Source organism: Magnolia sinica, chromosome 18, assembly GCF_029962835.1.
Source record: "Magnolia sinica isolate HGM2019 chromosome 18, MsV1, whole genome shotgun sequence".
In the NCBI taxonomy this organism is placed as follows: Eukaryota; Viridiplantae; Streptophyta; class Magnoliopsida; order Magnoliales; family Magnoliaceae; genus Magnolia; species Magnolia sinica.
In genome coordinates, this window is record NC_080590.1 from 69446729 (window position 1) to 69473581 (window position 26853).

The 26853-nt window shown below is 39.5% G+C and overlaps 1 protein-coding gene across 10 annotated transcripts in view; it reads right to left on the reverse strand.

Annotated features, from left to right (window-relative positions):
• Window positions 1-9551: 9551 nt before the first annotated feature.
• LOC131233962 (general negative regulator of transcription subunit 3-like) overlaps window positions 9552-26853 on the reverse strand; it is a 107679-nt gene continuing 90377 nt past the window's right edge. For 8 of the 10 annotated variants that reach the window (XM_058230867.1, XM_058230868.1, XM_058230863.1 and 5 more), the window contains one exon: window positions 11146-11404. In XM_058230867.1, coding sequence (XP_058086850.1) covers window positions 11338-11404 — 67 coding nt within the window. In that variant the 3' untranslated portion in view covers window positions 11146-11337. Of the gene's footprint in view, window positions 9894-11145; window positions 11405-11428; window positions 11859-26853 lie in introns of those variants that run through there. The other 2 variants (XM_058230861.1, XM_058230865.1) reach the window with 2 other exon arrangements.

The window sequence follows — 26853 nt, forward strand, 5'->3', positions numbered from 1 at the left end:
CTCAGATTTGCATATATATTTGGTTATGAGGTTTACTCTCATGTACCATCAGTTGAGAGAAATAAGCTAGACTACAGAGCCAAAAAGTACATCTTTGTTAGCTATGGTGTTAGTGTGAAAGATTACAAGTTATTCGATAAGGTCACACACAAGGTCATCACTATCCGTGACATTAGATTCGATGAAAGCTCCCTATTCCGCAAGAATGATCAAGAGGAGGAAGAGGAACTAGAAAGGTTGACCATAGACGTCCGGATTGACACAGATGATACTCGAGCAGAGATAAATGCATAGACAGAGGTACAAGAGCAGGTGGAGTAACCACCTGTGAGAAGAAACCCACTGTGAGACCGTAGGTTACTGGCAAGATACAGAGACGACTCTAATACGCATATGCCCTCATTACAGATGAGGGGGACCCGTCTACTATTCAGGATGCTCTTGTTGAGCCTGATGTAGAAAAGTGGAAGGCGGTTATAGACGCTGAGATGGACTCTTTGTACAAGAACCACACACGGGAGCTGGTGGAGCTTCTAGTAGGCCGAAAAGCAATCGGATGCAAGTGGTTATTCAAAAGGAAACATGATGGATACAAAGCAAGGCTGGTGGGGAAGGGTTATGCTCAGAGAGAAGGAATTGACTTCACAGAGATATTCACACCGGTGGTTAAGCAAGTGTCTATCAAATTTGTGTTAATGCTGGTTGCCTAATACTATCTCGAGCTGAAACAGATGAATGTCAAGACTGCATTCCTATACAGGAAGTTGGAAGAGAAAATCTACATGAAGCAATGAGAGGGCTACGAAGTTAAAGGGCAGAGAACAAAGTTTGCAAGTTAATGAGGTCGTTGTACGGCCTGAAACAGTTGCCTAGGCAGTGGTATAAAAAATCTGATTCTTTCATGTTGAGTCAGAAATTTACCAGGAGTGAATACAATCACTGTGTCTATTTATAAGACACTGAGTGATGACAAATTCATTATCCTAGTATTGTATGTTGATGGTATGTTGATTGCCAGTCATAATATGTCTAAAATAGATGTACTAAAGCTCAGTTATCAGGGACATTCGATATGAAAGATCTAGGGTTGCAAAGAGGGTTCTCAGCATAGATATTCATAGAGACAGGAACAGGAGCAGGCTTAGGTTATCTCAAGCAGAATACCTTAAGAAGGTGTTGATCAAGTATGGGATGGACCAGGCAAAGCCAGTGAGCGTTCCCCATGGGGCTCACTTTAAGCTTTCCTCAGAACAATGTCTTCAAAACAGATGAAGAAAAACAAGATATGTCTTACATGCCTTATTCAAATGTGGTTGGCAGTTTAATGTATGTCATGGTCTATACAAGACTGGATATTTCATAGGCAGTCGGTGTTGTGAGCAGATACACGTCAAACCCCGGCAAGCAATATTGGGAAGCGGTGAAATAACTACTTTGATACATTCGAGATACAAAAGACTACGTCTTAACTTTTGAAAAGATAAGAGCAAAGTTGGTAGGGTATATGGATTCAGACTACGTAGGCAGTATGGATTCTAGAAAGTCGACTTCAGGTTACTCGTTTGTACTAACGGGTGGAGTAATCAGTTGGATGTCAACGCTTCAGTCCGTAGTGGATCTTTCCACGATCGAAGCTGAGTATATGGCAGTGACGGAAGCATTTAGGAAAGGTGTTTGCTTAAGTGGCATGATAAATCAATTGGGGCTTCAACAGGAGGTCGTGCTATTAACTATGATAGCGAGAGCGCTATCAATTTGGCTAAAAAAATTGTTTATCACTCACGTACTAAACACATTGATGTTCATCACCACTTTATCTGACAGGTGCTTGAGGAAGGAGGCGTAACTCTAGAGAAGATTTACACAAGCATGAATCCGATGGACATGCTCACCAAGGTGGTTCCTGCAGAGAAGTTCAAGTTCTGTGCAACTTCTTTAGGCTTGACGATGGCGTAAAAAGAGAACGGAGTGTACACGAGAAGCGTTGATGAAGCTATGATGCGAGACAGATATAAGAGAAAAGGACAAGTAGCTACACGTTTGATGATTGAAGACATGGTGGAGATTGTTGTAAAGATGTCTTAAATCAAGTCTGTTACTAGGTCTGTCGATGTCATCGACAGTCCGTTCGATGTCACCTTTGATGACATCGAACAATTCTCGATCCCATCAATGTCTTCTGGATTTTCTTCAGTTGATTGCTGGACTAACTGGGCACTTTTTTGATGTCATTGATGAGTGTTCGATGCCATCGAGTATTTCCGAAAAATCTTGTTTTATCTTTAAATAGTTGAGGTGTTAGTCCGATGCCATCTACAGGTCTTCAATGCCATTGACAGGATTAGTTTGATGACATCGACAGGTCTTCAATGGCATCGATACATTCTGCGCAAATTTTTTGCAAAACTGTGAAATTGAGGGATTTGTTTTCGATTTCGTGTGGGATTCTTTTCAAGGCTATATATATGGGTATAAATGGGATTGGAAGGTATTCTAAGTGTTCCAAATCGTCCTAGGGTTTCAAAGGGTGTAGCAAGGGTGAGATTTGAGGTTGTTTGAATCAGGAAAGCTATTTCTCTTTGTAATTTATGCTTTCATAGTGATCATCTGTCGCTTCGTGTTGTAGTTTTTTTTTTCCGAAAGGGTTTTTCCACGTTAAAATCCCTGTATTCTTTGTGTTTGTTTGGTGCTATTAGATTTCTATCCGAGATTTATCCCTATGTGCTTCCGCGATTCCCCAACAATCCATATGGTATGGCTAGCCATCTTGCATTGCTCCATTTCTCCACCAAAATGACACATTAGCCGTCTCCTGTTTGTTAGATGAGCCAATAGAGTGTAGCGTGTGTGAGTGATCCAGGGTTCAATCCCTGGTAGCGTGACCTTTCAAAAACGAAAAAAAAAAAGAAAAAAAAAAAAAGAAGAAGACATAATTAGCCTAAGGAAAAGAAAATTGTAGTATATTAATGTTCCCGTACTTTGTTGTGTGTGAATATTTCTATGCTTTGCAAACGTTACACTATACAAAAAATGTTCACATCCCATGTTGTATGAGACCTTAACATCCAATGCGTTCTTTACCGCTCACCGGTAACTGTTTTCGTAATATCGGAGCCATGTAAAATGGTAGGATGCATCAAAAGATCACCCAAGCCAAAAACCAGGATGGTCGATGCATCAAGCGGGCTACATCCTCAAATTCAATGAATAACCTAACGTGTGTGACTCCTTGTTCCAACTTTTGCTCCATGTGATCTTCAAAGCATGGCCCACCATTGTCACAGATTGGATGTTCCAGATAAAGTGAGGTTGATTGCAAATGGTGTCTTTCCTCGGGGAGAGCAATCCTCTTAAGGGCACTACAACATGGATTGCATTCAGGAGAGTATGAACATCCATAGTCACCCTTTTAGATGACTTAACATCACTAAGGCATCACCAATTCATTGGGGCTTAACATTTATCAAAATCATCCAAGGAGATAATTCTCTACGCATTAACCTATGATCAGACGATATGTTTAGTATCAGTGGGATGCTAAGTTAACACCAAAGAGTATCCTTTTTCACACAGGTCTTGTCCGATTGCCAACTCTTGTTGTACACACTCATGTACCGATTTGAAACACATCTCTAACTGGCTGTGACTTAACTAATCCCTAGTAAGCAATCATCAGTACTAGGACAACTTTACTGGTGTGGTATTGTCAAACAACCTCTCCTATTGTGAACTCATTTATGATGTCAAGAAAATCACTGGTTGTGAACCACAAGACCAAGTCTCCCAAACTCATTGACTGAATGCATGCACATGCCTCGTTATAAGGTCTTCAATAGACCTGTCGAGATTAATTAATCAACCTATGTTGAAATACATAACTGTTAAGATGTGGATCGGTTGAAATTAGAGCAATTAAACTGAAGCATGATGCATTGTCAAACACAGTAAGCGTAGTGTGAAAAGTTGTGGAGCAACAACCAATTGAATTGGCTTTCAAGGGCACAAAAAGCCAACAACTCCAACTTGCTCTAAAGGCAATAACATAGGACATGTAAACCTATGTTTTCAACATACACTTATTAAACACCACCTAAGAGTCAGCCAAGTAATTGATCAAATGAATAGTAGTGACTATGATTTCTCCACACTTGGTGACATCACACACCATGTGATACTCGTCTTGGATGTGTTAGAAAAATAAGTGTTTCTTGTGCACAACGGAGGATAGAAGAAAACGATAAGAAAACGATTAGATCTATCGGGTTCAAGGCTTGACTTGAATAGTCAATTTCTCAAGACAGATTTGCTGCCCTTTTTCTGAAATTTCCAGCAAGTGCAAACGAAGGAAATCTGCAAATTGTCTTCAGGATACAATAAACTCTCAATCCGAATTTCAACACAAAAATTTGCACATTTAAGTGTTGAACAGATCTCTGGTTTTGACACCGATATGCCTTAAGACGTTTAGAAAAAATTCAGTAAGAGATCAAATCGAGACAGAAGATGATATAATCTTAAGGATAAGAGTGTCTTCTTCTGGATTATAGTATTAGGATTTATATCAATTGAAAGGTTATAGATTTCTTGATGAAGAGGTGATAAAGATCCTCTTTAAGAAATTCATACCCATTCACAGCAAATAATTGTCTTTCCATGAAAGGACATGACTCTTTGTCTTAGGGCAGTTATTTCTGTACCCATTCAGACAAGAGCAGTTATCCAACAGGAAAAACTATATCCACATAAGCAACATGTGGCATAGGTGCCACATGTACAATTATGTCACAATTACTCTCAATCATAAAAAAGATAATAAAACATCAGGGTAGACCCCAGTTCAATACCAGTTGAATCATGGCTCAAAAAAGTTTAAACCATGTGCCAAAAAGACTAAGGCTCTTATTGCTCCTTGCGAGGATGCGCACGTGCGAAATGCGCCTAATAAAGCGCCCAAGCAGCCCTACAGCCCACGCTGCACGGACAGTGTTCGCACCGTCCTCAAGAAGATTTGAACCCTGGTTGCATAAGCAAAAACCTCTTCCCTTACCAACTGGCTATACACACTATTTATGGAAAGTTTAAATAATTAATATATTTATTTACTTTCTAAAAATAACTTTTATTTTTGAAATTTATTTTTATTATAAAAAACACAACAGGATGCATAAAGCATCTTCGTGATAGCGGTCACCACCAGCATTATTGTCGCAAAACAACGTAATGGTTGTAGTAATAGCGGTCACCACCTGCACTTTCTCTTAGGATCTTTCTCTACCATACAGCTCCCCTAGTACCTCACTAGCTGCAATATAGTCCGCTTCCACGATGGAGTCAGTGATACAATCTTGCTTGATTGTCTAGCTGACAACTCATCAACTTAAGTGTAAATATGTATCCAAAAGTATACTTAGAGTGATAGATTTTGGAAATCTGCAATCATTCTAACTGACAATATTGAACACGTTGGCCCTATAGAACACTTTTTAGTTCACCTTAAATATTCGACTATTTACTTCATTACTGTCTAGTGGTTGAGTCCTAAATTACTTTAAAAACAACTAACCATGCCCACATAGTAGACATATCAGGTCTATATGAAGCTTATAACAACAAGTAATGCTTTTCAATAGACGCTAACTGAGCTTTTCAGCTTCAGTTTGGGGATATTGATCATTAGTTAACACGAATCCATGCCTAAAAGGCACGTCCTGTAATTGAGTTTAGCATGTTAAACGTCTTCAAACCTTATCTAAGTAGACTGATATGGACCTAGAATCCTAGTTGACCTATCCGTTAGAAACTTAATCCCAAGCATCCCCAAGGTCCTTAATGTCAAGGTTTTTAGAAAGCCAGGATTTGGTTTATGAAAACATTCCCACATAGTTGCCAATAAGTAAAATGTCATCGCCAAGCAAAATCAGTAAAACCACTTAAGCTTGCATCAATCTTCGCATAGACATAAAGCACCTCAGGATTCTGGGCAAAACTGAAACATGTGATGGTGGTTGTCAAAGCACACTTCTAAACTTCAAGATGATTCCTTTAGGTTTAGACCATAAATTGACTTAACTTGCACAATTTATTCCCATGCCCAATAGAAATAAGCCTTGGGATTTATTTCATATAGATCTCTTCCTCAAGAAAACCAAAGCTGTTTACACATCCATTTACCAAAAGCTGTCTAAACATCCACTTACCAAAAGTTGTCTAAACATCCACTTACCAGATCTTATAATTGAAGTCTACGGTTATCACTAACAAAATCAAAATTGGATTTTAACATGGCCATAGGAGGAGATTTCCTTATAGTCAATATCTCCTTTCTAGGCAACCTTTGTCACATGCCGGGCTTTCACCAAAAGAGATTTCCTCATAGTCAATATCTCCTTTCCAGGCAACCTTTGTAACATGCCGGGCTTTCAAGGTGACGCAAGCTGAATTGGGCCCAGGTTCCATGGGCCAGATCCAGGGCCAAGGCAAGCCCCACAGCTTAGTAAGGAGGCCCAGGCCTCCTAATTGGGTAGCTAGCTATGTAAAATCAATAAGCCAACCATGTGACAAAATCTCATTTGATCTCTCTTACCCATTGAGCGTCTTTCGTGATTAATCTTTTATTTTTTGTAGCAAGTCATTAGTTGTCATTGACATTAAGAACCTTCCTTCTTCGTAAGTCTAAGAAGCCTATTTATGGCCTAACATGAAAATTCTCAAGGCACCTTCGAAATGGAGTGGGTTCCAACGATTGGATTAAAATCCTCCTGGATCAACAACAATCACAATCTTCCGCTCCAAGTTCTTGAACCATTATAATAATAATAATAATAATAATAATAATAATAATAATAACTCATCTTTCTATTTATTTTCTTCATCTATTCCACCTACCCCCTTCACTTTTTTATTTTTGTTTTTCCTTTTACAAAGCCCAAATCTCAACACATTAACAATCCTCTATTTTAGCCATAAACAATGCCATATTCTATCTATTACTTTGTCAACGTCACGTCCTTAATATGATGTCCATCTACCATGGTCACATCTATCGAGGGAGGCTTACCGATCAACATCGATGTATTGCATCACTGAACTATTCACAAGGGTAACCGGTTTGGAAGCCGTTGTTGACAAGCTACAAGGAGAACAATAAAGAGCATCCTGACTCCACCAGAGATCCTAATAACCCAAATCCACGATCAATTGTCTAGCCAAAACCTTCGTTGAATCAAAATGGTACTGGTCCTGGAGGGTCTATTAATGATTCCATGCAATGACTCTATGCGAAGAGAGCCCACGATGACATGATATAGATGCTCAAGAAAGTAAGAGTTAAGTTTCAGACTTCACGGGTCACATTAATGTAAAACTTTTGTTAACTGGATTAAAACACTTGAAGATTACGTTGCATGGTATGACATTGACCATGTCTAGCAAGTGGCCTTTGTCAAGGTAAAGTTGAAGGGCCTACAAAGAATCTCGTGACGAATCACTACCGACAACAATTTCATCATGCTCTGCTATTACCGGGTGGGTTGACATGAGAGAGAAGCTAGAAAATAAGCATCTCTTCAGACTAAATGGATGCCTTTCTCTAGGAGCTTCTTGTGTTTAAACAGGGAACTTTATTGGTGGATGACTACATTGAAAAGTTCAATGAGCTTCCTATTCATTGCAAACTTGCAAAGACCGACTTTGTAACGACTAATCATTATCGGGGAGGATTACACCAAATGATCCAGCGTGAAATAGTCATCTACGATTTCGAATCAGTTGATGATGTTCATTTGAAGGCACGACAAGTTGAACAATAAGTGTGAAGCAGATTCTTCGACGCTTTGCCTCTTTGGCTGAAGAACCTTCCATGGAGAAAGGTCTAGATCCATATCTTAACCAGACTCTGTTGCAAGGCTACCAACCACTTATCTACCCTTTTAAGATACACCCACAGATGCAAACTCCTCTTATAAAGCAACCACAACCTTTGTAGCACCCTCCATTGCAAAATTCATACCAAAGGCAACTAGCACTGCAAGGATATGACACCAGAGGCGAGGTCATAATCCTAATCCTCTCCTTAGGTGAGAATAACAGGATGTTGATTGTTACTACTGCGGATAGAGAGGACACTTTTCTAATAAGTGTCCACAAGTTAAGAACCTCAATTATTGTGGTAACGAAGATCCCTACCACACGGATAACCCTGAATATTACAATGAGCACAATGAGATGGAACAAACCCTAGGTAGAGCCTGCATCACAACCAAGGGACACCCCTGCTGAAACCGTAGTTGAAGTTGAGGTTAAAGACCCCACTCTCCACATACACTATCTCTTTACCACCATCGAGAAGGAAGTGAAAGACTTGAATGCACGTATATGAGTATGTTATGTAACATGATTATCGATGACTGCAGTGCAATGCACATCATCTCACATGAGGTAATTAATAAGCTTAAATTGGTAACTGAAAGGCATCTCAACTATAAAAGGTTGCTTAGGTTGATGACACTCCATCCCCGTGACTTGAAGGTGTGTGGTGTCCTTTAAAATTGACATCTATGAGGACGGCATTTGGTGTGGCATAATTTCAATGAATGTCATTCACATCCTTCTCAGTTGACCTTACTTCTTTGATCAAAAGGTACAAAGCAACGGTGAGACTAACACATATACTTTTCTATGGTGGGGTTATTAGATTTACCTTTGCCCATTGCAACCAACATCACCTCCCTCATCTATGCCTTCATTGTCAACATCGAGTACTCTTCATAACTCCCATGTACTTATCGTGTGGAAGTTCAAGGAAGAGAGCAAGGAAAAATGTGTAATTTTCACGTTAGTCACAAAACAAGTGTAAAAAGCCTTTTATTGATAAGGATGAGCGATGAGCCTATTTCTGATGAAGTCAAATTTACGCTCGATGACCTCCAAGATTTAGTCCTTGATGATATACCTAAAGAGTTGCCTCCATTGTAGGATATTTAGCATGCCATAGATTTGGTTCCTGAAACACCCTTAGCTAATTACAAGCATACCGAATGAGTTCAACTGAGGACACTGAGTTAAGCGTCATTATAGTGATGGTAGACAAGGGCTACATCTAAGAGAGCCTAAGCCCAAGTGTTGTGCTAGCCCTCATAAACCCCAATAAGGATGAAAGTTGGCATATGTATGTGGACAACCGAACTATTAATAAAATTTGACGATATGATGGCCTCGATGCTAGGTGCTAGCGTCTTCTCTAAGATTGATATTCGCAGTGGATACCATCAACATCATGTCACTCTAATCACTAATTACATGAAACAGAGAGCTTTATAGACAAGTGCAACAACAGGAGCATTTGATAGGATCAAATGTAAGATAAATCAGGGCCTAAGCATAATCTAAAAATATGGTGCACCGCAATTGCACAAGGAGCTGCGTACACAAGTAGATGTGTACACTACAAGTACACACAATCTGTGTACACTAACACTCCCTCTCAAGCTACTGATGTTCTTGCCGAGCTTGATACCGATGATCTGAAAGCTAATCTTTTGAACGAACAAAGGGTGTGTGTAGAAGCTTGGCAGCTATTTTTATTTTTTTTTCTTCGAATAAAGCTGCAGTCGACTTCAATGTGCTTTGTGTGTTTGTGGAAGACCGGGTTGGATGTAATGTGAATTCCTACTTGATTATTGTAGTGTAATGAAATGGGGGAAGACGTTGTGAACCCCAAATGTTGAAAGATGGCTTTGACCCATAGTAATTCACAAGTTGTAGGAACCATTGCACGATATTCGGTCTCAGTGAAGGAGTGAGCATCAACATATTGCTTCTTGTTATTTCAAGTAACTAGACTTCCTCCAACAAATGATCCTTGTAGTAGAGGGTCGATCAAAATAAGACCTAACCTGATCAACATCGTAGAAACCACTGATGTTTAAGTGACCATGATTTGAATAGAGAAGACCACGAACAAGTGCAACTTTTAAGTAACGAAGGATCTAATAGACCACTTAGAGGTGATGGCAACAAGGTCGTTGCATAAACTGGCATACAATCCTAATAACAGAAGAGATGTCAAGATGAATAAAGGAGAGATAAATTAGGCAACCCACTAAATGACAATACATGCATGTATTATTAATTCCGTTTGATTCTCTCTTGTGTAATTTATGATTTACTTCAATAGGTATGTCAACAGGGAGAGCACCAAGTAAACCAACCTTAGATAAAATGTCTAGCACATACTTGCACTGGGTTAAAAGATTCCATGTTTTGAAGCGAGACACTTCAATTCCAAGTAAGTACTTCAATAGCGCTAAATCCCTCATTTCACATGATAAGACTAAGAAATTCTCGACATTATTTATCACAATTGCGCTCATGCCAATTAGAATAATATCATCAACATATACGGTAAGAATTGTTGTGTTGCCATCCATATGTTTTACAAACACTACAATGATCAAATATACTTTTTTTTTTTCCAAATCCGATGTTGGAAGTCGTATTGACAAGCTTTTCAAACCAAGCCCAGGGTAACTATTTGAGACCGTTTAAGCCAAGCTTTTAAATCTCTTCCAACATTGCTGATTTTCATTTAAGGTCACCTAGGGCATTTATAATCTTGGTTGGTATAGAGACAAATTGTATGGATGAAAGGTATGACTGATAAGATGGAGAGAGATATTTGTATGATACATAATTACCAATGCAATGCTTTATCCAAGACCGAGTTCCTTCCTCTTAGGATCTCGTCTATCCAGTGCAGTTTTCAAGTTATGAGCATTTATGATAGGACCCAATGGATGAATGCCTTGGTTATAGATTTGCACAATGTGTAGACTTTAGATGGAGGAATGCCAACTTTTAAGTGTTCCTCGGAACATGGGCGTGTAGCCCAGCATGAAGGATATGCACAAATATTCAATCAAGTTTACAAGTCCTGGAAGTTTTAAGTATCAGTCAAGGAATTAATCCAGATGGGTTTGAGATGGACTTCCATTGCGGCTGACTTCACCTAATCATACTAAGGATAGGTAGTGTTTGCGATGAAAGGATCCCAGACAAAGGTTCTTGGAGGAAAATAACCATGGCAGATAAGTATAGCTAATTACCAATCAATACCAATAACTACTATACACAAGGTCGCCGCAATAATTATTGACAAATACCAATAAATATAATAAATAACCAGAACTACACTTATTTTTTATGTAACCAAATGTTGTGGGAAGCTTATCAAATAAAATAGCATCACTTACCATGCAATTTTCAAATTAAATATGAGTCATTTATCATTAGATATCAAATACTTGATGTTTGGTTACTCAAGGTTACATCCCTGCCCATCTATACAACAAGCTCATCTTCAAGATAACTGTACTCGAAAGTAAACTCAGTCTTGATCCTTTGGCACCTGCACACCAGTAGCAGTAAGCAGGCAATCATGAATACTGGCAACATCTCATTTCAAGGACATACCTACATCACATTTTACAGATAGCTGCAAAGCTAGTTCCAGGATTTGATTCATCATCATCTAACCCTTATCCCAACTAATTTGTCTTGGTGAAAAGAATCATGTTCCATCATTCCACTCTATCGAGGAGCATATCATCAGTTAAACCATTGGTGATAAGTACAGTATTTGAATAAACATGATTTTAATTTAGGTACGGATGCACTGTTAAACTGAAAACCAATAATTAGTTTGATAACAAGGAAAGAACCAAGTTCTGGTTACCTTCCTTAGCATTCATATAGAGGGGCATGGCTCCAAATTGCCACTTACATTACTTCAACCAGGACTTGTAAGGATGCAACTGCAAAGTGTGGGTTACTTCCACATTCTGAAGCAGCAACAGATTCGGCTGTGGGAGCAGAGAATGTCTATTTCAATGTTTTCAATTATAAACTGATAGGAAGGGAGAGTGGTAGTGCGAGTCTGAAAGCAATTTGAAGTGGGAGCAGCACCTAATTAGAAGGATCATGCGACTAAGCTCTGAATGCTAGGGGCAATTAAATTTTGTCATTTCGACTTTGATAAAACTGATTTTTGCAATTCAGCTCACCTGTGGATCCAAACCAGCCTTAAGCTTCTCGTTTAGTCATTTAGGCAGAGCAGCTAACAAATTTGCTTATTTTCAAGTGAATGGGGTGCTTATTTTCACTTGCTTTGAGTTTGTATTGGCACTTCCCTCTTGCAATCAATGTTGTATATAACGAATCATCCATCAAATCCAGGAAGTTGCCAATCTGCTTTTTTATAATACAACCATTGGTTTGGTTGGTTGAACCAATTGACTAATGAAAACATCAAAAGAGTTCAGCTTTTTTTTTTTTTCCTTTTTTTTGTTAGCTTGTTAGTACACCCACTGTCAGTTCACACTCCACTGTTAGCCACCCCCACTAGGGAATCGATACCAAGACCTCAGTGTTGAAACGAGGTATCTTTCACTCAGTCTACCACTTGAGCTATGGATCAGGGTGTAGAGTTCAGCTCATTGGTAGACGGCCTTCATTTCAACAATGAGATCTCAGGTTCAAGTCCAGCTTATTAATAAATCATCATCATCATCTAAGCCTTATCCCAATTAATTGGGGTCCAGATTACTGACAAATAAATAAATAAAACACAATGCCCAGTGCAACATGCACTCTCTATGTACGGTCATGAGTTCCGAACCCCCTAATCCCTTTCAACTTTAATTTCAAAAGAGTTTGACAAGGAAAGTAACTTGGCTCGAGTCACCACGAGTTGCATCAAGTCGACTGATTGAACAAGTCAACTGAGTCAATCAGTCGACTTGATGAGTCTTCCTGATTCAGGACTGAGTCGCTCTCAAAAGTGAGTTTCCCACTGACTTGGCTTGAAACGTTGCCAAATCGAGCTACCCATCGAACTCTTCAAAGAGATTGCCAAATTTCAGCACATTCATGAAATTTCTTCTCTCGACTGGCTAGCACATTTTTCCCGTAATTTACAGCATGTTTTCCCTCTCTTCTCTTTTTACTGAAATTTCAGTCTTCTATATACTTTTGTCGTTTGTATAATAACTGGATTTCTGCTTTCACTACCTTTTCAGCTTTACAGGCCAGGATTCTCAAGAACTTGAAATTCTTCGTCGAAACATTAAAGGCCCTGTTGAATACAGTGCTTCTTGTGAATTAGCTGCTTTCTTGACTTACTGGTTAAGCTTGATAGTGCTTCCAAGCTCAAAGTGGGCGGAAATTCGTCAGACCAACACTCTTCGTGTTTGGAGGTGCAATGGCAGAAGGCCAAAAGTATTCATTGGCACCTCCGGTTCTTTGCTCACTGTATCGTGCTTTTGGAAATGCTGCCCAACATAAAAATCCATCTATTGGGGCTTATTCGGTGTACACTCCTTGGCATTACTTTGTAGGCTGGCTAGGAGTTTACTTCCCGTGGACATTTAATGAAGCAGAAAAGGCATACATGCATCCACATCGGCTTCCACTTCGGTATTATAAAAAACAGAAGATGATTAAGGAATTATATGCTTGGGTCATAGATAAGATAGATCGAATTCTTTCAATTCCCTCTCACTAGCTTTCTTGAAGACATGGAGATTGTTGATGATGATTCCGCCTCCTCTAGCGAACACACCTTTCTCATCTGCATCAGATCTAGTACTCTCCCATTAAGAGAAGGTAGTAAATTCTGGCGTGAACCATATTACCCGAGCAGATTCGCTTGCTAATTTGGTTTTGACCAAACGGTACTAGAAACCTGTGGTGTTATTATAAGAACGATGAGAAGCTATGGCATCGGACCATATAACTGGGCATTGCTATGGAGACAACTCCTGATTGTATGCACAGGAACACATTTCATGATTCCAGGCTATAATCATCTAGTTCATAGTTCATATCGCCGGATGCGCTGGTGGACTCATCAGCACTATCTAGTGTTCAGTTGTCGTCCAATTGATTGCCCTATATGGATTCTCCCACCGCGAGTGAGGAATTATAAGACGGATCAAGGAATAGGTTATATCGAAGAAAGAGACCATGTCCCTAGTCCTGGCCAAGTTTATATAAAGATTTCTTTTAAAGAGACCACTTGCAAGATAAAACCTGCTGACACTCTTGAGGGGTGGATAGCATTCGGCACTTTCCTGGATGACTTACATAAATCAAGAGAAAATCCAGATACATCTTTTGCGGTGCAATCATCACAGCGAAGTCCTTTGCCAACAATTAATATGTATACGTAACTTTGGTTCTCTCCACCATTGCGGGTTCTTCGAGACGACTCTACTTTGGCTTCAGGATCAATGTTGCCAGAAAGAGATCATCGTGTTCTTCAAAAAGGCAAACAAGTAATAATTGAAGAGCCCAAAGAAGAGGAATCTCTTGAAGAAGATAATAATGAAGAATTATCTGCACGTAGTGGCACTGTTCCTTCTTTCATTCCTTCTAGAGCAAAGGATTCACCTATATTGATTCCTATATCCTCTGTTCACGCAACAGGATTGTATTTATATAATGTCCTTTCTATACATAATGCTATTTCTTTCATGCTCTTATTTCTTTTCATCTTTCGCAGTTGCTCCTTCTTCGAGTGATTCGGTTAAATCTTGCGCAACTGCCATGGCATCGGATATTCTTTCGTTAGAAGAAGTTCCTCCACATAAGTTAATTGTGTTCAAAAATGCTTTGTTGGGTGTGGCTCATGCATTTCAAGATCAAGAACAGTGTCCTCTGCTCAAATGATGCTTTGGCGATTTTAGATTATTTCGTGAAATTGGACAGGATAGATATTACGCCACTTCATGACTCTCGGATTCATTTTTGTGCTTCCTTGCGACAACTTGAATTAGTTCGCGATATAGTCATCGCACTAGACATTCTTAACTGTTAGAAGGAATTATTGCTTCTCAAAGAAAAAGTATCCATGATTTCAGCCATCATCACTAGTTGTGATAGGGAAAACGACTCCCTTCAAGAACAATTGAAGATTTCTGAGCAGAATATAATGGCTATCGATGAGAAAATAGTTGTTCTCAGATTTCAGAGATATGAAGAAGAATTAAAGATGGGCAGAATCAAGGATACTCTTACAGAGTATATCAACATAGCTAATTTTGAAAAGTTAGAACTTTCTAGCAATAAGGCGTATGTTGCCTTGTTAGAGCAAAAATTGGTGGATGCTCTTGATCAGGCCAAGCTTATTATTGACGTCGAGCTTAATGTTGTTGTTGCCCAAATTCAATTTAAGCAAGTCTTACAAAAATTTATGTCTGCTTTGGGCATTTTTGAATGAATATAACAGTTTAAGAATCGTTTTGTATCAAGATTTATTCATACATGTATATTCATGTGACATTTCAGTATTGTATGAATGACATGAATTGTTTGCATGTTCTGACATGTAATTGCAAATGTTTATACTTTACTGCATGTTTTCTATAATTTTATGCTCTAACTGCATATTCCAATTCTATAATTTGGAGACATCATGGAAATAACATAATTCTATATTTGTTAGCATCTGCTATGCAACATCCTTTTAATGGGTGAGACTATCTTAGGGTCCAGTTAGTATTCCTAAGGTGCCACACACAGTTTAAGCTCTTGAGTAGTTGAAGCAATCACAGTTTTAGCTCTTAAGTAGTTAAAACAGGTGGACTTATGCAAATGCTTTGTAACTCTTAAGAGTTCACTAAACCACCGCAGCCTGGGGAGTTCACAAACTGCGATCCATCAGAAGGGCCCAGTGAAGCTACCAGGGCAGTGAACTCGGTAGGTTTTATGCGCAGGGTTGTCTGCAGTAACTCTCTAGAGTTCACGTGGCGCACAAGGCTACCTGTTTGGATACTAGATCCAAGGTCGTCAGTCCATCGATGAGGGGGAAGCTCATTTAAAGGTCGACCCTTTCTCATGAGTTTCTACTGAAATCAAGCCAGGAACCTGGGGGTTCTTACACATGGTTGGCCTATCTATGGATGAACCAAAGAGCTCACACTGCAGCCCACTTTTTATTCGTCTATATATCCCAACCCATTCATGGAGAGGCATTTTCTCTCACTCATCCCCATGGCGCTGCCAAAGAATTATACAGATGACATAGGTCTCATGCAAGGCGCACAAGGCTATTATACAGATGACATAGGTCTCATGCAGGGCACACAAGGCTACCTGTTTGAGTACCAGATCCAAGGTCGTCAGTCCATCGATGAGGGGGGAGCTCATTTAGAGGTCGACCATTTCTCATGAGTTTCTACTAAAATCAAGCCAGGAACCTGGGAGTTTACGCATGGTTGGCCTATCCATGGACAAACCAAACAGCTCACACTACGGCCCACTTTTTATTCGTCTGTATATTTTGACCCATTCATGGAGGGGCATTTTCTCTCACTCATCCCCATGGCGCTGCAAAAAGAATTATACAGACGGCATAGGTCTCACACGTAGTTGGGCTTCATGGACTTTTGGCCACTTAGGGCTTTTAGTCGCGGACTCTCTCCGTTGCCCACATGGGTCTAAGCATGTGATCGCCTTCGCGGGCTTTTTAGGGTCACTGACTTCTATTGCTGCCCGCATAATATTTGGTGAATTGACGCCATAGTATAGGTCTTACACATGGTTGGCCTACTTGAGTGCTCACCGCTACCATAAATGAAAAATCACCATCGCTGATAATATAGGGCTTACGTGTGATTGGCTTACTTGGGCGTTCACCACTGCCATAAATGATAAATTGCCATCGCTGATAATATAGGGCTTACGTGTGGTTGGCCTACTTGGACGCTCACCACTGCTGTAAATGATAAATCGCCAATATAATCGATCCAGCTCGGCACAATCAGCGATGGTCAATAGTGATTGATAGCCAGCAACATCATTAATGGCAATAATAGGTGATGATATAATCATTTTGGCGTAATCAGCGATGGTCAATAGTGATTGATAGCTGGCGACATCATTAATGGCAATAATAGGTGATGATATAATCATTTTGGCGTAATCAGTGATGGTCAATAGTGATTGATAGCCGGCGACATCATTAATGGCAATAATAGGTGATGATATCCGTCTGGCAATAATATTATTTTGGCGATGGCCAGTGATAATAATAGTTCGTTTAAGCAATAATATAAGCTGGACAACGATCTGTAATAATAATATTCCATAATCAGTAATAATTGACGATAATGGGCGATGATCAATAATAATTTGCCATAATGGCGATAATTCGGCGATGGTTCGATAATCAACAATGCTTTGTTATGTATATAAGAGCGATAAATCTTTCGGCGGTTTAGAAGTCGCCTACCAACTGTTGATATTTGTATCGCAACTGTTAATATTCAGATCACCGTTATCATCGCAGATCTTTCGATTGTCGTTTTATCATCAATTATCAACTGAAAAGGCCTACTTGAGCTTTAGGAGTGTGGAGCTTCGGGAGTAATAATATGTTCTTGAATCTATCCTTTATTTGAAGCAATATCTGGAGAATACATGTGCTTTACAGCGAGCTCCTTGTAGTTATGGAGCTAAACTTGTCTTGCCCCCTTTCGATTGGGACAGATTCTCTTGATTATCTTTCACAATCAAAATATACTCATCTCTTAAGGATGATATTTCTTAATGAATTGAGCATTGACAGGTATTCCGATACCTTGTCCATTTTGATTTACTACTCGATAGGCTCCGTTAGAATAGACTTCAGTAATGATATACGGGCTGTCCCATTTGGGATCGAATTTGCCCCCAGTTCTGTGAGTAACCACAATGGGTCTTTTTAGCACCAATACCGTGTCGCCTTTCTTGAACGAACGGTACTTGACTTTCTTGTCGACTGCGGTAAATATTCATGCCTGATACAATTCTAACCGTTGTTGTGCTGCCAGTCATTTTTCATCCAGGGCATCCAATTCCATTAGCCTTATTTTGGCATATTCATCGTTTGTCATTGATTCGTAGACTGCTTTAGCGACACAACTTGTATCTCAATAGGGATAACATCTTCAACTCCATAGATTAGCGAATAGGGCGTAAATTTTGTCGCTGTTCAATTGGCCCGCAAGGCTTCCTGCAATCTTTCGTCCCAATCTCGTTTATTTTCCGTAACAATTTTCTTTAAGATTTTGACTATGGTCTTATTCAAAGCTTCTGCCAATCCGTTGGCGGGCGGATTATGTGTTGAGAATGAATGTTGAATGCTAAACTTTCGGCACAGTTTTTCCATGTTTCTATTCTTGAAAGGAGTGTCATTATAGGTGATAATTTTCTTTGGAATTCTATGACAATATATGATCGCATGACGAAAGAAATCGGTAACATCTTTTTCTTTTACACTACGTAAGGTAACTGCCTCCGTCCATTTGGAAAAATAATTTGTCGCTAACAGAATATACTGACATCCTCTTGATGATGGCGGATTAATAGGACCAATAAAATCTAATCCCCAAGCTGCAAAAGGCCATGAAGTTACTGATTGATGTAGGCCTTTTGGAGGCACATGTATAATATGACCGTGTACTTGGACACTCATGACATCGTTTCACATAAGTTATTGCATCTTTAAACATATAAGGCCAATAATATCCCATACGATGTACACGATGGAATAAATTTCGACCCGCCTGATGAGCTCCATATTCTCTTAAGTGTGTCTCTCGTAATATATGATTTGCTTCTTCTGTATCTAGACAACGCAACAACATTTTATTATAAGATTTCCTATACAATACCTCATTGTGCATAATAAACCTCTTCGATCTCTGTTTAATTTGTTATCTCAGAATTTGATTCTTTGGTAGAATCCCGTACTTGAGATAATCGATAAAAGTTTGATGCCAATCTTCGACAGTAATTTCTAGACAAGATACTGACAGTGTTTCGACGACTTCATTTAAGAGTTTTGCTGACGGTAGAAATCTTCGTTCCTCAATTATTATCTAGAGAGGACTCCTGTCATGGTGAGAAAGAGTTGCAGCTAAACCGGCTAACGCATCTGCTTTCGCGTTTTCATATCGTGGTATATGGTTGATTTCAACATCATGAAAACCCTCTAATAATTGTTGTACTCGTCGGCAATAAGGTACTAATTTTGGTTTTCTTATTTCGAATCCTGTCATCAATTGATTTATCACCAACATGGAATATCCGTAGATTTTTAGGACTTGTATTTTCATCTCACGAGCTATTTCCAGTCCTATGATGAGGGCATTGTATTCAGCTTCGTTATTAGTATACATCAGTCCTAGTGTAAAAGAATATGGCAACAAATCACCCCGAGGACTGATGAATATTATTCCAACTCTTGCTTATGACGTTCGAGAAGCTCCATCAAAATACATTTGCCATTAGCTAGATGGCTTGACTAACAATATTTGTTGTCTGGTAACTCATTAGAAATTTCTTCATTGTATGGAATTGGATGCACTGCCAGGAAGTCTGCAACTGCTTGCCCTTTCATTGCTTTGTATGGTTCATAAGTGCTAGTATATTTAGATAGGAGTTGCATCCATTTGGCTAATCTTCCAGACAACATTGGTTTTGTCATTAGATATTTTATAGGATACTCTCGAGAGATCAAGGTTATTTCATGGGAGAGACAATAATGTCGCAATTTTTGTACAACGAACACCAGTGCCAAACATTTTCTCAATAAGCGAATAATTACACTCTGCTCCTATTAGAGTCCTGCTCAAATAATAGAGGGCACTTTCTTTTCCATATTCATTGCGTTGAGCCAGCAGAGCTCTTAAAGAGTTTTTGCATGCGGCGATATATAAGATCAGAGGTTTGCCCTTCACAGGTGTTGTTAGCACCGGAGGTTGCTTCAGCAATTCTTTGATGGAATCAAATGCATTCTGACATGCTTGATCCCATATGAATTCTACCCCCTTTTCATGAGATGAGAAAATGGTTGGCACCTTCCAGCCAACTTTAAGATGAAACGTCGAATATACATCAGCTTTGCTTGTAAGCTTTTGAGTTCTTTTAAAGTTTTCGGGGGGTGGCATCTCCTGAATAGCTTTGATTTTTCCTGGATCAACTTCAATTCCTCGATGTCTGACGACGAATCCAAGAAACTTACCTGACAATACACCGAATGCACATTTTGTCAAATTCATTTTTAACTGTTTCTTTCTGAGCTAGTGAAAAATAGAGGATAAATGTTCTCGATATTCTTCGTGATCATTTGATCGAACTACTAAATCGTCAACATAATATTCAACATGTTTATGCATCATATCTTGAAAAATATTTTGCATCGCTCTCTGGTACGTGGCTCAGGCATTTTTTAGTCCGAATGGCATAACTTTGTAGCAATAAATTCCTAGGGATGTCCTGAATGCTGTAGACTCTTCATTTTCAGGAGCCATGCGTATCTGATTGTAACTAGCATATCCATCCATGAAGGACATAATTGCATATTTTGTAGTACTATCGATCAACAATTCTGTTATGGGCAATGGAAAATCGTCTTTTGGACAGGCTTCATTCAAATCTCTAAAATTGACACATACTCTGATCTGTTGCTCTTCTTTTTCACAGGAACAATGTTAGAGATCCATTTGGGGTATTTGACTTCCCTTATAAAACCAACCTTAATCAGTTTGTTCTCCTCCTCTTCTATTAGGGGTATTAAATCAAGGTGGAATCATCTTTGTGCTTGTTTAACTGGCCTCCTATCTTTAGAGACATTAAGACGATGCATTGCTATTGTTGGTTTCAGATCGGGCATCTCAGCGTATGTCTAGGTGAATACATCTTTGTTTATTTTCAACAATTCGACATACTGATTAGTTTCTTGTTTCGATAGGGTGGCACTTATGTCAGTATTTCAGGGTTCCTCTTCTGTTCCCAGGTTCACTTTTCGCAATGCATCAATTGTTGGGTGCCCCTCCGCCTTCTATCTGTTTAGGAGTTGTCTCTGGATGTTTGACTTCTTTATTATTACCTTCTACTGCCTATAAAATTGTTTCTTGACTAGTTAGTATAGTAATAGTCATATTCACTTGCACATATTTACAAGGTGCATTTTCTCTCTTTCTGAGTCCAATGCGAAACCATGATCAGAAGAGCTGGGAAATCTTCTACGGTGAAGGAAACGGTTCCGGCTTGTCCTGGATATAGTGAAGGCGGAGTTAAAATAGCATTCTCTCTTGCAGTGTTACGTGTGATAGATTCTTTAATTGCATGTAATGGAATTGGACTCCTGGACAGAGGAGATTGGGTTTTTATTCTCTTAGAGGATACTATTGTCCATTCTTCTTCGTCGTTATGCGCAACTGGTGATGTGGGGATCGCACTAGCCGTCACTTTTATCTTGTTATTCATACTCATCGTTGGTTGAACTTCCTTGACCAAAGCTTCTTGTAGTGTTTGCACATAGTCGATAGCAAACCCATTAGGTGTGAAATAGAAGATTGTGTTGTTCAAGAAAGAAGCCATTGCAATTGGGAGAACCTGAAAGTCTAAAGTAGAAAATAATCATACATTAGCAGCATAAACTAAACGAAATATACTTTGTTTTGGAGATGAAGGGGAGGATATTCCCGTTAAGAGTCGTCATTTTGGCGTCACGATGATGCCAAGTGATGATAAAAGTTCTCTAAATAATTTCTAAGTTAATATTGACTAAAGAATAGTCCCCAACAGAGTCACTATTTTATTTCGACAAAAAACAAATGTATTTTGATCGGGGATTTCTTATTTAATAATAACAAAGAAATATGAGAGAACAATCATCATTAGATATTTTATTGATTCAAAGGTTCGTTTACATCCTCATGTTTCCCTTGATTCCAATACAAAGTGTATCAGGCAAACAAAACAATGTTAAATGTAAAAAATAATTCGAATAATGGTTTCGGCAGCATTCCGGCTTGCGGTGTGCCCCTTTTTAATGGAGTCATTGCGCGGATTCAGGAATCCTTCAAAAATCCTTTATTTCTCCTCCAGTTCGCCTATAATAATGATCTTAAGGGATATATATAGGATTTCCGTAGCGGATCACTGCGAACAATGCAGGAATAACAAAACATGTACAGTCCTTTGGGGTGACTGTGCGCGGAACAAACTCATTGCAAGGCGCGCAATGGGTCCCTGTTGCGTGCTCCTAGTGCAACAGATAATGCCTCTGCACTTCTCCTTCTTCCCTTGTTGGATACCTGAAGTGCTTCAGGTGAAATCCCAGAGGTCTTCGGAAGCCTTCTAGAGCTCCACACTTGAGAATGAATGAAATAAGGAGGGGAGGGGGGTATTTATAGGCATTTGCAGGTGTGGTCTCGGTCCATGTGCCATATACCTCCATTGCGCGGGCACACAAAATATGCATTGCGCGCCGCGCGGTGGACCATTCTATGGCTCGCGCAATACCTATTGCACGTGCGCAACGACTTTGCAATGCAAAATTCATGAAATCTCTTCTTCCCTCTCTTTTTACATCTTGATTTTTGCACTTCCATTTCTTCTTTCTTTCTGGTTTTTTGTACTCCAACAATGGGCTTTCTCAGAAATTAAGAAGAAAATGACAAAAGCATCAGTCACGCATCTGCCTAACTTTACCAAAGTCTTTAAGGTAGCATGTGACGCATCAGGAATTGCCATAGGTGGAGTGTTAAGCCAATAAAGACATCTTGTGGTCTTTTTCAGTGAGAAGCTGAACGAGGCTAAACAATAGTACTCCACTTATGACAAAGTTCTATGTGGTTGTGCAATCATTGCGCCATTGGTGGCATTATTTATTACCACAATAATCCGTCCTGTTCTCTGATCATGAGGCCTTGAAATATTTGAGCTCTCAAAAGAAGTTGAGCCCAAGGCATGCCAAGTGGGGCACAATTTCTTCAAGAGTACACGTTTGTACTTAAGCACAAGGCCAGAAAAGAGAATAGGGAATAGGGTTACTGACGCGCTTAGCCGTCGTATCATGACGTTGTGGTCCATGAGTATTGAAGTTACAAACTTTGAGCAACTCAAGGGTGAGTACTCAAACTGTCTTGATTTTGAGATCATTTATGCGTCATTGTCTAGTGACCCGCCCTCAAGAAGTGCAGAATTCGTCCTTACAAATGGATATCTTTTTAGAGGGGACAAGCTTTGTATCCCACGCACATCTCTCCGTGATTTTCTAGTTTGGGAGCTGCATGTTGGATGGATGGCAGGTCACTTTGGTCGAGATAAAACAGTTGCCCTTGTGTCTGATCGTTTATATTGGCCTAATCTCCAGCGATATGTGGCTAAGATTGTAGGGCAGTGTCGGACATGTCAACCGGCGAAGCAAAGGAAGCAAAATACATGTTTATACACTCCTTTGCCAGCTCCACATGCCCCATGGCAAGATGTCAGTATGGACTTCGTGTTTGGGCTTCCCAAGACTATTCGTAAGCATGATTCCATACTCGTAGTTGTTGATCGAATTTCTAAGATGACCCATTTTCTACCCTGTTATAAGATCTCAGATGCCTCACACGTTGCTAAGTTATTCTTTCAAGAGGTTGTGCGACTTCATGGAGTACCTAAATCCATCGTGTCTGATAGATATACTAGGGTCACTAGTTATTTTTGGAAGACTCTGGAATCTTTTGGGTACGAGGCTCCAGTTTTCTTCAGCATATCATCCCCAGTTGAATGGTCAAACAGAGTCAGTGAACTATAACCTAGGGAATTTATTGAGATGTCTGGTTGGAGACCACCACAGGACTTGGGACACTGTTCTTCCCACAGCAGAGTTCGCGTATAATTGTTCGATGAACAGGTCCACAGGAATGAGCCCTTTTGAAATTGTTTCATGTCTTAGACCCCGAGACCCACAGCGTCCTTCAAAGTAAGGAGAGTCCTTCGCCCCACATATACATGCATTGCATAGCGAGATCCGGAGGAAGATTGATTCAAGTAATGAACATTATATACTTTCTACTAACACTCACAAGAGATTTAAGGAATTTTAACCTGGAGATGACGTCATGGTTCGCATTAGGTTTGATCGGTTTCCACCTGGATCCGTGAAGAAACTTCATGCCCGTAGCATAGGCCCACATAAAATTGTGAAAAGGTTGGGGTCTAATGCTTATGTTATTGATATCCCTATTACCATGGGCATCAATTCCACATTTAATGTGGAAGATCTAGTTCCCTATCACGAGCCATCACCTCTATCTACCGGTTCCCCTGTTTCTTCCCAGACTCCCCCTATATATGGACTTTGGCCACAGCTTGACCTTCCTGTACCCATCTTACCTTCTCTTCCACTTGCACCGAGAAGAGATGAAATGGAGGAAATTTTAGACTCCGAGGCGGTTTCCACTCGCTTTGGGGGTTTTCAGAAATTCATAGTCAAATAGAGGAACAGGCCCATTATATATAACTCTTGGATCACAAAGACAAAGCTGCCGCGCATCGACCCTGATTTACTCGAGAGATACAAGAGTTCACTTTCGCCAGTGGCGAATTCTTCCTACCAATGGAGAATTGATGCGACATCAGTGGTGCACCCTTTAGAGTGTACCAAAGGAGGAGGCGTCACCGACATAGTACCGGAGCAAAGGAATTGATGTGGATGGACGTCGGGTCCATCGGACCCATTTTCTGACGCGCTATGGGTGTAGGTGCGGCATAACTGCACCCTGACCGCATGCCCATGGGGTGGATTTCACACCATTGTGCGGGTGTTTTAGTTTTAGGCTTTTTTTTTAATCACTTGTTTTTAAAAGCTTTAGTGCACTTTGTTTTATTTTTTCATCTTTTGTTATTTTCCTTGTTTTCAGGGGCTTTAGTGCACTTTTACTTTTTGCATGACTTATATATACATCGTGAGAAACCCTATTTTGATATATAGAATGAATAAGAGTTCGTATGGTGTTTTTTTTTTGTTTTTTTTTTTTTGTTCCCTCTTTTATCAAGATATTAGGGTTTCAGGATTGGCCCTTGGATGTTGAAAATTCCACCCCGATTTCAGGTTTCTTTCTTCCTAGATTTTTGAGGTGCAGGAAAAGGTAAGAATCATCCGCCTTCTTTTCTTTTGATGACAAAGGACCCGTACTTTCTTCATCTCCAACCCTCCCTTCTTCATCCCTTTCGTTCCTCTGGACATTCCCTTTTGGTTTAAAAGAGGAAAAGAAGGATGGTTAGTCAGTAAAATCATATCCAAACTTGACCCGGACTAACTTATGCTAAATTTGAGATATCCTCATATCCCTAGGTCCTCCCTTATTACTGTTTATGTGGTTTTATGTTAAGGGGCATGATCCTAACTGAATGATCTCATCTCTATGTTGAGATTTGCCTAATCAATTTGACTGAAAACAGTTGGTTGATTAATTTATTTATTTGAATCTCGTCATCCTAATTATACATGCATATACGGTTAGGCCATCACATGTCCCTGCGTCAAAGACCAACAACTGCACTGGTTAGGGGACAGTTGGCACAAGTTGAAGGCTATAAATGTGCAAGGGAAAGGCCCAAATGACATGGATGGAGGTCGTAAAAAACAGACATGATGACCTTGTTCTAACTAAAGGTTTGGACCTTGATAGAGTGGAATGGTGGAATACGATTATTAATTAGGATGAGGCTTAGATGATGACAATGACCCTTAATGTATGTGGGAGGTTGCAGGGGATTTGAATACAAGCAAATTCACACATGAGAAACTGGGAGGCATCAGAATAACTACATTGAGGTTTTTGCAGAAGTGGTTGCAAGAAATAGACTGCTTAAAGGACATTTGTAGGAGGACACTTCACTTGGTCAAATAACCAAGAGAGGCTGAACATGTGCAAACTAGACAAATTCCACATGCAAGTGGGATGAGAGGGACACTTCTTAGGGGTAGTCTAGTCAGTACTCCCAAGAGGTCACGTTCTAATATGTCTTATGCTCATCAAAATACCTTCAGGGTCCACTCCTTTCACATTTGAAAATTGGAGGGTGGAGGAGGGATGTATATAGCTAATAGCAAGGTGGTGACAGGAATGACAGTTACAGAGATGAGCAGTTTTTTAAGAAGAGATTCTAAGCCATAATGAAGCCATAGATGGGGGAGGCAAGGAAGGTCAAATTGATGAAATTTCAACAATTGAAAAAGAATGACTTATGTGGACTGTGTAGTGATCCTTGAGAAGAAAAGGAAGTGAAATGGAGGCAAAGATAAAGGGTGACATGGCTTGAAGGGATGAAAATATTGCACTATGTCATGGCTTAATGGGAAGATATTGCATTTTGTCATAATTTGGTGAATGGGTGGAGAAAGAATACCATTCGCAAATCACAAGTCATACTTGAGTAACTCTCTTGTCGAAAAGCGATGGCAAATTAGAGATGAAAGAATCAAATATTATTCCAATCTCTACTCACAGAGACGAAGCATTGGGGTTGGATGGCATCATGACGACCTTCTCTCAAGATTGTTGGGACATTATCAAGGGAGATATTATGGCATTTTTTGAAGGATTTTTCACAGGTCTACACTAATGGTCCAAACTCAACTTTCATCACTCTTATTGTAAATGTTGAGGAAGCTATAGAAATTAAAGATTTCAAACCTATTAGTTTGGTGGATAGTTGTTACCATTGTTTTCAGTATCAACATTGATGGATGCATCACACCCTCAGGATATGGAAACATATTGGGTATTTAATGGGAAATATCGGATCTATCACTTAATGTGTCATTGTTTATGGGAAACATAGGGAAATTGGTCGAATATTTCAATGGAACTGTAGCAAATGTTAAAAAGTACATTAGACACTAAGAAATCAAAATATCACAAAAAACAAGTGCAGATTCCTAGACTGTGGTGTCTGACAGAAGCGATGCAACTATATTTAAAATCAGTTCATATCATTTATAACCATTGATCAATCTAGAGTTTTTGA